The following is a 12,538-nucleotide window of genomic DNA, read 5'->3' as shown; positions in this document are numbered from 1 at the left end:
ATTTTATTTTCAGCCGTATTCTGAAATTTTAATAACTCTTTTTAGGGATGAGGACATGGATGGCGAGTGGGAGGCGCCTCAGATTGCAAACCCCAAATGTGAAGCTGCTGCTGGCTGTGGAGCCTGGCAAAGACCGACGATTGACAACCCTAATTTTAAGGGCAAATGGAAGGCACCTATGATCGACAACCCCAACTACCAGGTATGATCTACACAAAAATAGGTACTTGAAGCTTTTTTTTCTTCTGAGTTGTGTGGATGCTGTGCCTTCTTTTATATCAATTATGTTCACTAACTCTACTGCCTATCTTACACTTGTCTTCAACGTTTTTGCAGGGTGTTTGGAAGCCACGCAAAATTCAGAACCCAGATTACTTTGAAGATCTTGCGCCATTCAGGATGACACCCTTCAGTGCAGTTGGACTTGAGCTGTGGTCCATGACATCAGACATCTTTTTTGACAATTTTATAATCTGCTCTGACCGGTCTGTGGCGGACGACTGGGCCAATGATGGCTGGGGTCTCAAGAAAGCTGCTGATGGTGCCTCAGAGGTAAGAGTAAATGTTGTAGCAGTAGGTGTACATCAGAATTCCAGTGGCAGCTGGTCTCCAATAGGAGAGCGACCTAAGCATACTAGTCAGTGGAACTTTATCTATTCTATTATGCTTTTGACCTACTTTTCTGCACCTTCCGTCTGACACCAAAAATCTTACACTGAGAAACAATGGGAAAAAAATGTTTGTTTCTCTGTTCAAAATCATGTTTACCTGAATGTAGCAGTATTTGTTAAACTTTTTATGGTCTGATCTCTTCTAAAAGTGCTTTCTTTTGAGACTGGAAAATGGTTGTGACCTGCAGCACTGTCTAAACCCTGTAGTGCAAAATCTGAAAGAAACATGTAGTGATAGATTCCTTACCTTAGAATTACCCCCAGGCGACAGACTGGATACGGAAAGTTTTTTGTCAGCAGTTACCCCCTGTGCGTCGGTAGGTGTCGTCGTGCGGTTCTGCGTGTGTCGTTGGAGTTGGTGGTGCTGAGATGACGTCGCTGGACCTACTTAGATGCACCCGCATGCGCTGACGTCAGTTCTTTATTTTTCTGCGCCAGCAAGCACAGATCCGGGAAGAGCAAGTATCCCCCAGTCAATTTTTGACTGAGTTTTTCGAGGCCTTATACCTCGTCTTTTCGAATCGATCGACAACTGATGTCGTAGGGATGCCCGGTTTCAAGAACTGTGGGGACTGTCATCGCATGATGTCTGTGACGGACCCCATCCGCGTATGTCTCTACTGCCTGGGGCCCAACCACGATCCCAGGTCGTGTCCCGACTGGCGTGCCATGGCGCCGAAGACTTTGCGGGAGCTGTCCCGAAAGTTGCTTGAAGTCCGGAGGACTGCACCACGCCGTCCGAGGTCCCGGTCCTGTGGGAGGTCGAGGGACCGGTCAGGTAGTAGTCATCACCATTGTTCTGGATCAAAGTCTTCACACTCGGGTCAGGTAAGTCTAAGCATTCCAAAAAAGTCGAAGAAGCATCGTCGCTCTTTGACTTCCCCTTGCCCGTCACGCGGCTGAGGGTGTGGGCGGTGCCGCTTCGGCAGAGCCTGCGACGTCACCTTCAGTCTACCCCCCACTTTCCGGGAGCGGGGGCGACGCCTGCTCAGGTGGAAGAGTTTCTTGCTGCCATGGCCCAACTCTTTGGGCTGTCTGGCCCCGCCGGTGCGCCTGCGGGCCCTGTGGGCTTGACAGGGGTCCTACCTTGCCTTCTCCGGTGACTCCGGCCCCGACAACCCCCCAGAGATTCAGGATCGGACCCCATTCAATGCTGGTTGACCTTGTGACACCTCCGCCGGCGCCGATCTCCCTGGCACCGCTTCCGACGTCGCCTGCTCTTTGGGACAACGTCGTCCCCAGGTTCAGCCCGAACACTTTGCCGGATCGACGTCGCTCGACGCCGATGGGGCCTTTTGTGCCCCAAGTCCATCATCCTTATTTTGAGCCTGTTCCACAGACTTCGGAGGAAGGGGAGGACTGGGAGGGGTCTGCGGACCCTCTGGCAGAGGACTGTGGTTATGATGCGGACTGGGCAGAGGATTTGGGGGAGGCCAGTGGTCTTGGCACCTCACCTGCCCTTGGCAGGCTGTCTCCTCCTACCGTGGCTACGGAGGAGGGAGCCAGTTACACAGTGGTGTTGCGTGGGGGGCGGCCAAGGCTCTTCACCTCGAGCTCCCTACGATGGCCGTCAGGACTAACCACCTGACAGAAGTGCTCCAACTGGCGGCTACCTCTTCGGAGCCTTTGCTGCCTTTCAATGAAGTACATTCAGACGTTCTTTTGGGCACGTGGTCCAGGCCCAACACAGGGGCTCCTGCGGATAGGAACGTGGCCCGACGCCATCGCCCGGCTCCGGGCGACCCCCTCCCCACCCCTGAGAGCTTGGTTGTCCAAGCCTCAACATCCCAGAGTGCGTTCTCTACCGCACTCCAGATAGGGAATCCAATAAGCTGGGTCAGCTTGGCAAGAAGCGGTTTTCCTCTGCCAGCTTAGGGCTGCGGTCGGTGAACACTGCATGCCTCTTGGGTCATCCTACCCACTCTCTGTGGGACACGGTTGCACAGGTGCTGCCCAACTGCCCGAAGGAGGCCCAGGCAGCGCTTTACCAGGTGATTTCGGCCGAGAGAGACGTAGCAAAGTTCACCCTACTTTGTGGGCTTGAGAACGCCGACTCACTGGGCAGGTTGTTTTCTACGACGGTGGCGCTTCAGCGCCACGCCTGGTTGAGGACAACTGGCTTCTCAGTGGGTGTCCAAAACACTTTGATGGACCTGCCCTTTAATGGCATTTGCCTTTTTGGCAACAAGGCAGATAGTGCATTTGAGTGTTTCAAGGACTCCTAGGCTACGGCCAAGTCCTTGGGCCTGTAGGCTGCTCGGCCTCCTCCTCCTTTTCGCTCCTTTCGTAACCACGGAAGGGGCGCTCCACAGCGTTCGCAGAGCCACAGGCCACAGCAGCAACTATCTCAGCGTGGCCACATATGTGGGAACCATCAAGGCAGTTCAGGGGCCAGCGGGCGGGTCAGTCCACCACCACCCCCTCAGCATCCGCTTCCAAGCCTTCCTAGTCCGATCTTTCAGGCCCATCAGACGACAGTGGGTGGCCGTATACGCCATCTCCACCACTGGTGCAACATCACTTCGGACAAATGGGTGCTGCAAATTGTCTGAAGGGTCTACTCCCTCCCCTTCAAAACAACCCCTCCAGCCATGCCACCTTAGTGCCACCGCATGTCAGGGGATCCCTTGGCACTTCTCCAGCAGGAAGTTGCGGCCCTCTTGGCCAAGCAGGCCATCGAGCGAGTTCCAATGCCAGAAGTAGGTTGTGGTTGTTCCCACTACTTTCTGGTTCCAAAGAAGGACAAGGGCCTGCGTCCTATCTTAGACCTTCGGAACGTCCATCGCTTCCTCCGAAAGGAGAAGTTTGAGATGCTTGCACTTGTCTGCCCTGGACCCACAAGACTGGATGGTGGCGTTGAACTTGCAGGATGCATATTTTCATATTCCCATCCTGCCTGCCCACAGGCGCTACCTGCGATTCACAGTAGGTCACGAGCATTTTAGTTTACCGTGATCCCCTTCGGCCTTACCAGCGTCCCTCGGTTCTTCACAAAAGTGATGGCGGTGGTCGCAGCTCATTTGCGCAGGTCAGGGGTTTCAGTCTTCCCCTATCTCGACGACTGGCTGTTTAAAGCGTGCTTGCCCCAGGCAGTTGTCTCCCACCTCCAGACTATGGCCAACCTTCTGCATATGCTGTGGTTTCCGATCAATATGGCGAAGTCGCACCTGATTCCCTCGCAGAAGCTCCTTTTCATCAGAGCGGTTCTGGACTCTGCACGGTTTCTGGTTTATCCTCCCGAACAGCAAGTCCAGGGCATTCAGACTACGATTCAGATCTTTCAGCCTCTTTCCCGGGTTTCAGTCGGGATGACCCTTCGGCTGCTGGGCTTGATGGCCTTCTGCATCCTGCTTGTGGATCATGCCAGATGGCATATGCGGGCTCTGCAGTGGGACCTGAAGTTCCAGTGGGCACAGCATCAGGGCAACCGGTCCGATCATGTCCAGATCTTGGAAGGCTCTGCACGGCACTTGCAGTGGTGGCTTACGAATTGCAATGGGGTCAATGGCAGATCCCTCTCCCTTCCCCAACCGGAACAGAGTTGTGACGGATGCGTCTCTTCTGGGATGGGACAGCCACATGTGAGGCGGAGATCAGAGGCCTCTGGTCTCTGGCGGAGTCCAGGCTCCACTTCAACCTGCTGGAGCTTCGGGCAATCCGACTTGCACTGAAGGAATTCCTCCCCTCTGTCATGGGGAGAGTAGTGCAGGTGTTCATAGACAACACCACCGCCATGTGGTACTGCAACAAACCGGGTGGGGTGGGGTTGTGTCTCCTATGCAAAGAGCACTGCGCCTCTGGGCTTGGCTGGAACCACAGCGCATGTCCCTGGTGGTTCAACACCTGGCAGGTTCTCTGAGCGCCAGGGCGGGCGAACTCAGCCGCCGATGCATGATGGATCAAGAATGGCATCTGAACTCGGACGTGGCGCAAGGTCTCTTTCAGCAGTGAGGAGAGTCTTGGTTTGATTTATTCGCCACTGAAGAGAACACTCAATGTCATCAGTTCCTGCGTGTTGGAATTTCCAAGGCGGCACTCGCTCGGCAACGCTTTTCGTCGCGAGTGGAGTTGCGGTCTGTTTTCCGCCTTTCCCACTTCTGCCCAGAGTGCTGAAGATCTGATAGAGACTACTAGCCGCAGACTCCTTAACGTAGAATTATTTCCAGGCGTGAGACTAGGTCCGGAATTTTTTTTGCAACAGCATTCTGCGCGCCGGGGGCGGCACCATGTGACTCCGCCCTGGTGGACGTGACGTCAGCGAGGTCACAAGTCCCTCCCCGGCGCGCTGACGTAATTTTTCCTTCTTTTCCACGTGCAACGTGGATCTGGAGTGTGTTCCTTTGACATGTTTTTAAGGCCTCTGCATTGGGAACAGTGTGCAATGCCTCCGGGTTTCAAGGCATGTGCTTCTTGTGCACCATGATTCTAAGGACTGCGACGCTTGTCAGCATCTCAAGCCGAAGTCCCGGCGGGAGTGCTGTATGAAGTTGCTTTCGGGCCGCTTGTCCAGATCGGTCGCGTCACAGCGTCTGTCCCCGACCTCGGAAGGGTCCAGAAGCCGCCGATTCCGGCTACGGCATTGCCCTTCACCGTAGCCCCATGGGCGTCGCCCGCCGGTAAGTCCTGCAGTTTGTCACCGAGGCCCTGTCCTCGTTCTGCAGAGGGCACAGGTTCCTCTCAGGACGTGCGCCCTCACCCGTCGCCACCCTATCCGCCGTTTCCTGGCATTGCGGCGACAAGGGCCCAAATGAAGGCCTACCCTATGGCTCTGCAGGCTTCTTTAGCCCCTCCTCTTACTGGGAAGTCTGCGGATTCGCCCGCGCCGACTAGTTCGGCTTCAGGTTATGGTGGCGTGGTGTCGTCTAGGTGCGGCTCTACTTGGTTCCCCTCTTCGACCCACGGAGCCCCTGCCTTGCCGCAAAACCTAGTGGTGTTCCCTGTGTTGTCGCAGGTCGCCGGGACTCACGGCTCGTCCCAGAGTCCCCCTTCATCCTCTGGGCAGGCAGCCGTCCTACCGGAGGCTGAGCCGACGCCTTTCCGGTGCTGCCCTGGTGCTGCCGCGGGTCGAGGCCTACTCTGCACCCCTGGTGGACACTACGGCGCCGATCGAGGACGCACTGATGCCCATGGCAGACTCCCCGGTGCCATCCCCGACGTTGGATCGTCAACTCTTCTCCAGATGTTCCTTCCTCTCCGGAGGATTGTTGTCTCCTTGTCTCCTCTTCACTGGAAACAAACAAATACAAGACCTAGACTTTTTTGGGCACTTCTAGACCTATCCTTCTGTTGTGAGCATACCAATTTTTTGCAATAATGTTGCAAGAAGCCACTCCCCTATCATTAGCTTTTTGGGGTAGTAGGTATAGCTCTGGATGGTGTCTTATTTAACAATCGCCCGTTCCAAGGAAATCAATTCAGTTGTGAGACGACACACACTCACACACTTTAGTGTCAACCAATACTACATAAATGACGAAAAAAGTGAGTGAGAGCGAGAAAGCACCTCACGGGCGCACCACGACTGGAACCTGGCATGTACTCACCAGGATTGTCCTGTTGTCATCATTGGTGCTTTAAAGCTCGAAAAAAATTAAATAAAGTAAAGTGTCCAAAACACATAAGGAAATTGTGTCAAGAAATATGCAGTGAAAAAAGGAAAGAAACAAACTGTGATTTACAACATGTAAAAGCACATCACACAGCAACACAGATATATAACTTTATTCACTCTTGTGTTGGGTGTGAGAATCTAAAAATAGTAAGTGAGGTCACTAACTATCCAACCACCACTACTATACTTGCCGACATGTTTCATTGCAATATAAAGATTTTGGCAATTTCTTCAGGGCATCATGTATATTAAAGCCACTGCATACAATAGCATACACCTTTCTCATAATTACCCTTATGAGAAAGGTGTATGCTATTGGGTGTAAAGTGGCTTGAGCCCCACACACAGGTTGTTTACAATAGTGTATGTATTTTTATTTCATTTCAGTTGTGCAGACTAAACATTCCATATGCAGTGGCTTTAATGTATATGATGCCCTGAAGAAATTGCCAAAATCTTTATATGGCAATGAAACATGTCGGCAAGTATAGTAGTGGTGGTTGGATAGTTAGTGACCTCACTTACTAGTTTTAGATTCTCACACCCAACACAAGAGAGTGAATAAAGTTATATATCTGTGTTGCTGTGTGATGTGCTTTTACATGTTGTAAATCACAGTTTGTTTCTTTCCTTTTTTCACTGCATATTTCTTGACACAATTTCCTTATGTGTTTTGGACACTTTATTTAATTTTTTTCGTGCTTGAAAGCACCAATGATAACAGGGCAATCCTGGTGAGTGTGAGAAGGTGGACTGATATGCAGTGCTCACTATTCTAGTGAACACTATGTATCAGTCCAGCAACCCTTATTGATGATTGGTTGTAAGTCAACCTTATAGACCAGCTATCCTAGTAGCGTGGATACGAGCAGTCTAAGGCTAAAGACTCGAGAGGGCGCGTTAAGCCAGCTGTTTACCACACATATACCCCTTGAATACCAAGTGAAAGGACACCACACAAGTGTTATGAAAATAAACAGTTATTTATTTAAAGATCACAACAGCCCTGTACTCTTTATGAGGACGGGGTACTAAGCACAAACCAAAACTCTTACAAAAATACTTAAGTTAGCACAGTATATACAAATGCCCGAGGGGCACGGAAAACCATATACTCTGAAAGTGGAATGCGAAATTCCTAGCAGGTAAGTACAGTACTAATAGCTTTTGGAATCGCTAGGACTTGACTAGGGAATCGTTAGATTATGTCTAGGAGGCCTAGGGGACTCGGGTGCAGTGTGTGCACTCTCACGCGAGATGCGGGACAAGAGTCTATGGTAGCTAGGAATTAGAAAGTTAGTGTTCTCGGGCGAACCCGACCTGGTAGGGAGAAAACGAAAGTAGATTCTGACCCTTGGATAGTGAGGCTATGCTGGGGCACCGAAATGCCGAAGTTACCTAGCCCAGGGGCTGCAGCTGCATAGGTCTGAAAAGACGTCGGGAATCCTCGTAGACGGACCAGGAGCCGGAAGAAAAGATGCTGGCCGGTGACCAGTGAAGAAAGTTCAGTCGGATCCAAGCCTGGATCTTGAAGATAGATGACACCTGAAAGCAGAGGGGACCAAGTTCGAGACTACTAGCCAGTAGTCAGTGGGCACCAGGAGGGCACCGGATGGTAGCCACCTCGACAAGGTGAGTGGGTGACGCTTGACTCGAAGATCTCACGGACCAGGAGGCGTTGTCGGCGACCAGGATGGAGGATCGAGCTGTCCCACGAAGATAGAAGCTGTCGGCGTCGCTGGACCCAGGATTGGGCAACAAAGCCTTGGCAAATTCAAGCCCACGCGGTGGACCTAAAATGGCGTCTGGAGTGGACCAGGAGGGTCCGGGGAGCCTCTCTTGAACAAGGAAGCAAGGGCCAGCCTGGAGCAACCAGACCAGCAGTCGTGAAGTCGTTGGGCGTCGTTCAGAGGGCCACAAGCCAGCCGGCTAGTAGCCAAACAACGCGGTGCACAGCAAACAGCAGAAGGGCCCCACGCAGATCGTGGAGATGCAGGGGGGCTGATCTTGGGTGCTGGAGCTGCGCAAGGTCGGGGCTTCTCGGACCCCAAAGCACTCACCAGTGGAGGACACGGTGGGCTTGCAGTAAAGATGTCGTGCAGTCTTGGCGATCGTCGGTCCCTTGAGGTCTCGTCGCACTCACGGTTCTCAGCTTGGCTGTAGAGGTGAGTAGAGGTCAGAGGTGCCAGGGAAGCCGGGTCTCGTCGAGCTGGGTCGTCGGATTCGTGATGAAGGACTTGCAGCAGACCGCAGTGTTCTTTAGGATGGTGCCTGCGGATGCAGGGTGACTACTCCTTAGCCACAAGGGAGAATCTTGAAGAAGAAATCGTGAAGTCCTTTCGAAGAAAGTGGTATCTTGATTCCAAAGATGATCTAATTTTAACAGGGGGCCCGCTCCCATCTTTATACTAAAAAAGGGGGCTGACCCGGTGACTAGGTCCTGCCTATGGGTGGGACTAGGTGGGGGGTGGTTACACCCCTCAGCCATGCCGGACTTCCCCAGGCCAGGGGCTGGTGTGCCCCTGGAACTGGTTCAGACCGGCCTATGCGTAGTGAGCACCGGGGTGCCACTCAGCAGTCACCTTCCTGTAAAGCCCTGCCTACCCAGGATACACAAAACCATGTCTGGGACGGTGCTAGCACCGCCCCTGACAGGAAACCCTTTGTCCAGGCTCCCCTCGCTGGAAGGACTCCCAGCTGCAGGGGGTCAGACTCGTGTCTGTGGTGGCAGCATCCATTTTGTGGAGCTGAGGCTTCAGTTAACTTTAACCGGGGTTCACAGTTACATACATGTCGTGTCCCTCTAGAAGGGTGGAATGCTAACCCCGTCGCCAGAATTGGCGAGGGGTTAGTATTCCAATTCGTATGACACCTTACTCGACATGTTTTGATAAAGCAATACCAAAGATAGCATTTAACCGCGAGGATTATAATGCACTTAAGAGTATATGGTATGCGATATCATGGAACAGCTATTAGGACTTGATTCCGCAAGCTGCAGACAGGCTCAGCTCATGCCAGAGCACCATCTCACACGATTCCAAGCACTCTGCCTTCAGGATTGTCAAGGCCTGCCATAGGAGTGACTGATAGGAATCTGTGTGTCCATTTTAGGGTTAGGTATAGGTATACTACACCTACAGCAAAGGGTGATTACACGACTTTGCCCCAGCTGTCATGCAGCCAGTTGTGTCAAATTTAGGAGGCCAGCCAGGGGTGGCACAATACGTGCTGCAGCCCCTGGCAGCCCTGGGTACACCTATGCCCTGAGTTACAGGGTCTGATAAGGTGGCCCAGTACCAATTGGTAGATGCACCTAGGGTACATGAGGTAATTTAGAAAGAGAACAGCCAGGCTGTGGGTCTGATTGGCAGGCCCACAGCCAGAGAAAGTCGTAAACCAGTGAAACAAAAGCAAAAAAATCTGGGTGATCATAGGATTGCAGACCCTACTCTCCTACATGACCCCCCCCCAAACTTTGGGACAATAAGCTAACCTTGACCAGGTGAGTCTTCTTGTTCTAAGTGGAAATATCTGGAGAGCCCATCGGCATTGCCATGATCAGTACCAGGTCTATGTTCCACTGTAAAGTCCATCCCCTGTAGGGAAATGGACCACCTAAGCAGTTTGGGGTTTTCACCCTTCATCTGATTTAGCCACAAGAGGGGCTTATGGTCGGTCTGAATCTTGAAGTGAGTGCCAAACAAGTATGGCCTCAGCTTCTTCAGGGCCCAAACCACAGCAAAGGCCTCCCTCTCAATAGCTGACCAATTCTTCTCTCTGGGGGTCAGCCTTCTGCTTATAAAAGCAATGGGCTGATCCTGACCATCAAAATTCAGTTGAGAAAGAACAGCTCCCACACCCAACTCAGAAGCATCTGTTTGGACAATGAATGGTTTGGAGTAGTCTGGACTCTTAAGGATAGGTGCTGTGCACATGGCCTGCTTTAGGTCATCGAATGCTTTTTGACAGCCTGCTGTCCACTGAACCTTTTTTGGCATTTTTTTACTTGTCAGTTCATTTAATGGTGTCACAATGGAACCATAGTTCCTGACAAATTTTCTGTAGTATCCAGTCAGGCCCAAGAAAGCTCGAACCTGAGTCTGGGTGGTTGGAGGAGCCCAGTCCCTGATTGACTGTATTTTGCTCTCCAGTGGCTGAACCTGGCCTCCACCTACAAGGTGGCCCAGGTATACAACCTGTGTCTGCCCTATCTGGCACTTGGTGGCCTTGATAGTGAGGCCTGCTGCTTGCAGAGCCTCTAACACTTTCCTCAGGTGGACCAGGTGATCCTCCCAGGTGGAGCTAAAGACAGCAATATCATCTAGATATGCTGCACAGAAGTCATCCAGCCCAGTAAGGACTTGATTCACCAACCTTTGGAAGGTGGCAGGTGCATTTTTCAGACCAAAGGGCATTACCACAAATTGATAATGCCCACCAGGGGTTGAAAATGCTGTTTTGGGCTTGGCATCCTCAGCTAACCTGATTTGCCAATACCCAGCTGTTAAGTCAAATGTACTTAAGTAGTTGGCAGAAGCCAATCTATCTATAAGTTCATCTGCCCTTGGTATTGGATGGGCATCAGTCTTAGTGACTGCATTGAGACCCCTGTAGTCTACGCAAAACCTCATCTCTCTCTTACCATCTTGGGTGTGAGGCTTTGGCACTAGAACTACTGGACTAGCCCAAGGGCTATCTGAGGGTTCAATGACTCCCAATTCCAACATTTTCTGCACTTCAGTTTTTATGCAGTCTCTAACATGATCAGGCTGCCTGTAGATTTTACTCTTGACTGGCAGGCTGTCACCAGTGTCAACCTCATGGGTGCACCAATTGGTCTGACTGGGTGTCAGAGAGAACATACGTCTGAAAGACTGAAGAACCTGTTTACAGTCTTTCTGCTGATGTTCAGAGAGGCTGCCACAAAAGACAACACCATCTACTGACCCATCATCAGGATTCTGAGTGAGCAGGTCTGGGAGAGGGTCACTCTCTTCCTCCTGTCCCTCATCTATGGCCATGAGCAAGCCCATGTCCTTCCTGTCGACATATGCTTTGAGCCTGTTGACATGGAGTACCCTATGGGGACTCCTGGGAGTTCCAAGGTCCACCAGGTAGGTGACCTCTCCCTTTTGCTCAAGGATTGTGTGGGGCCCAGACCATTTGTCTTTGAGTGCTGCTGGGGCCACTGGCTCCAGCACCCACACCTTCTGTCCAGGCTGATAAACAGTCAGGACAGCCTTTTGGTCATGCCAAGCTTTTTGAAGTTCTTGACTGGCCTTAAGGTTTTCTGATGCCTTCTCCATATACTCAGCCATCCTGGAGCGGAGACCAAGTACATAGTCCATTATGTTGGTTGCAGGCTTTTTGAGAGGTCTCTCCCATCCTTCCTTCACCAAACACAAGGGGCCTCTCACAGGATGCCCATACAAAAGTTCAAAAGGGCTGTAGCCAACCCCCTTTTGTGGGACCTCTCTGTAAGCAAACAGAAGGCAGGGCATCAGGACATCCCATCTACGCCTGAGTGTTTCAGGTAGTCCATGAATCATCCCTTTTAGGGTCCTGTTGAACCTTTCAACAAGCCCATTGCATTGTGGGTGATAGGGTGTAGTGAATTTGTAATTGACACCACACTCCTTCCACATAGCAGTTAAATAGCTTGACATGAAGTTTGCACCTCTGTCAGAGACAACCTCCTTAGGGAAGCCCACTCTGGAGAACACTCCAACTAGGGCCCTTGCCACCACAGGGGCTGTGGTGGTCCTAAGTGGAATAGCTTCAGGATACCTGGTGGCATGATCCACTACCACCAGTATAAACTTGTGCCCTGATGCTGTCTGGGGTTCCATTGGACCAACAATGTCAATCCCCACTCTTTCAAAGGGCACCCCCACCACAGGCATTGGTATAAGGGGGGCCTTTGTTGTGCCACCTGACTTACCACTGGCTTGGCAAGTGACACAGGAGCGACAAAACTCCTTGGTATCCTCATTCATGTGAGGCCAGTGAAAGTGTGAGACAAGCCTGTCCCAAGTCTTTGTCTGGCCTAAGTGTCCTGCTAAGGGAATCTCATGGGCCAAGGTAAGTAGGAAACCTCTCTGAGACAAGGGTACAACCAGCCTCCTGGTCATGCCAGGCTTGGGGTCTCTTGACTCAGTGTACAGGAGTCCATCTTCCCAGTATACCTTGTGGGTACCTGTGGCGTTCCCAGCAGCCTCAGCAGCAGCCTGCTGTCTGAGGGGTTCAAGAGAAG

At 51.8% G+C, this 12,538-nt stretch overlaps 1 protein-coding gene across 2 annotated transcripts in view; it reads left to right on the top strand.

The window, feature by feature from the left end:
• CANX (calnexin) overlaps nucleotides 1–12,538 on the top strand; it is a 468,009-nt gene that overhangs the window by 347,173 nt on the left and 108,298 nt on the right. For both annotated transcript variants that reach the window (XM_086931347.1, XM_086931348.1), the window contains 2 exons: nucleotides 46–202; nucleotides 337–552. In XM_086931347.1, coding sequence (XP_086787473.1) covers nucleotides 46–202; nucleotides 337–552 — 373 coding nt within the window. The remainder of the gene's footprint in view (nucleotides 1–45; nucleotides 203–336; nucleotides 553–12,538) is intronic.

This window comes from Lissotriton vulgaris, chromosome 7, assembly GCF_964263255.1.
Source record: "Lissotriton vulgaris chromosome 7, aLisVul1.2, whole genome shotgun sequence".
NCBI lineage: Eukaryota > Metazoa > Chordata > Amphibia > Caudata > Salamandridae > Lissotriton > Lissotriton vulgaris.
Note: the sequence above shows the minus strand (reverse complement) of the source record. Positions and strands in the feature narration are given on the sequence as shown.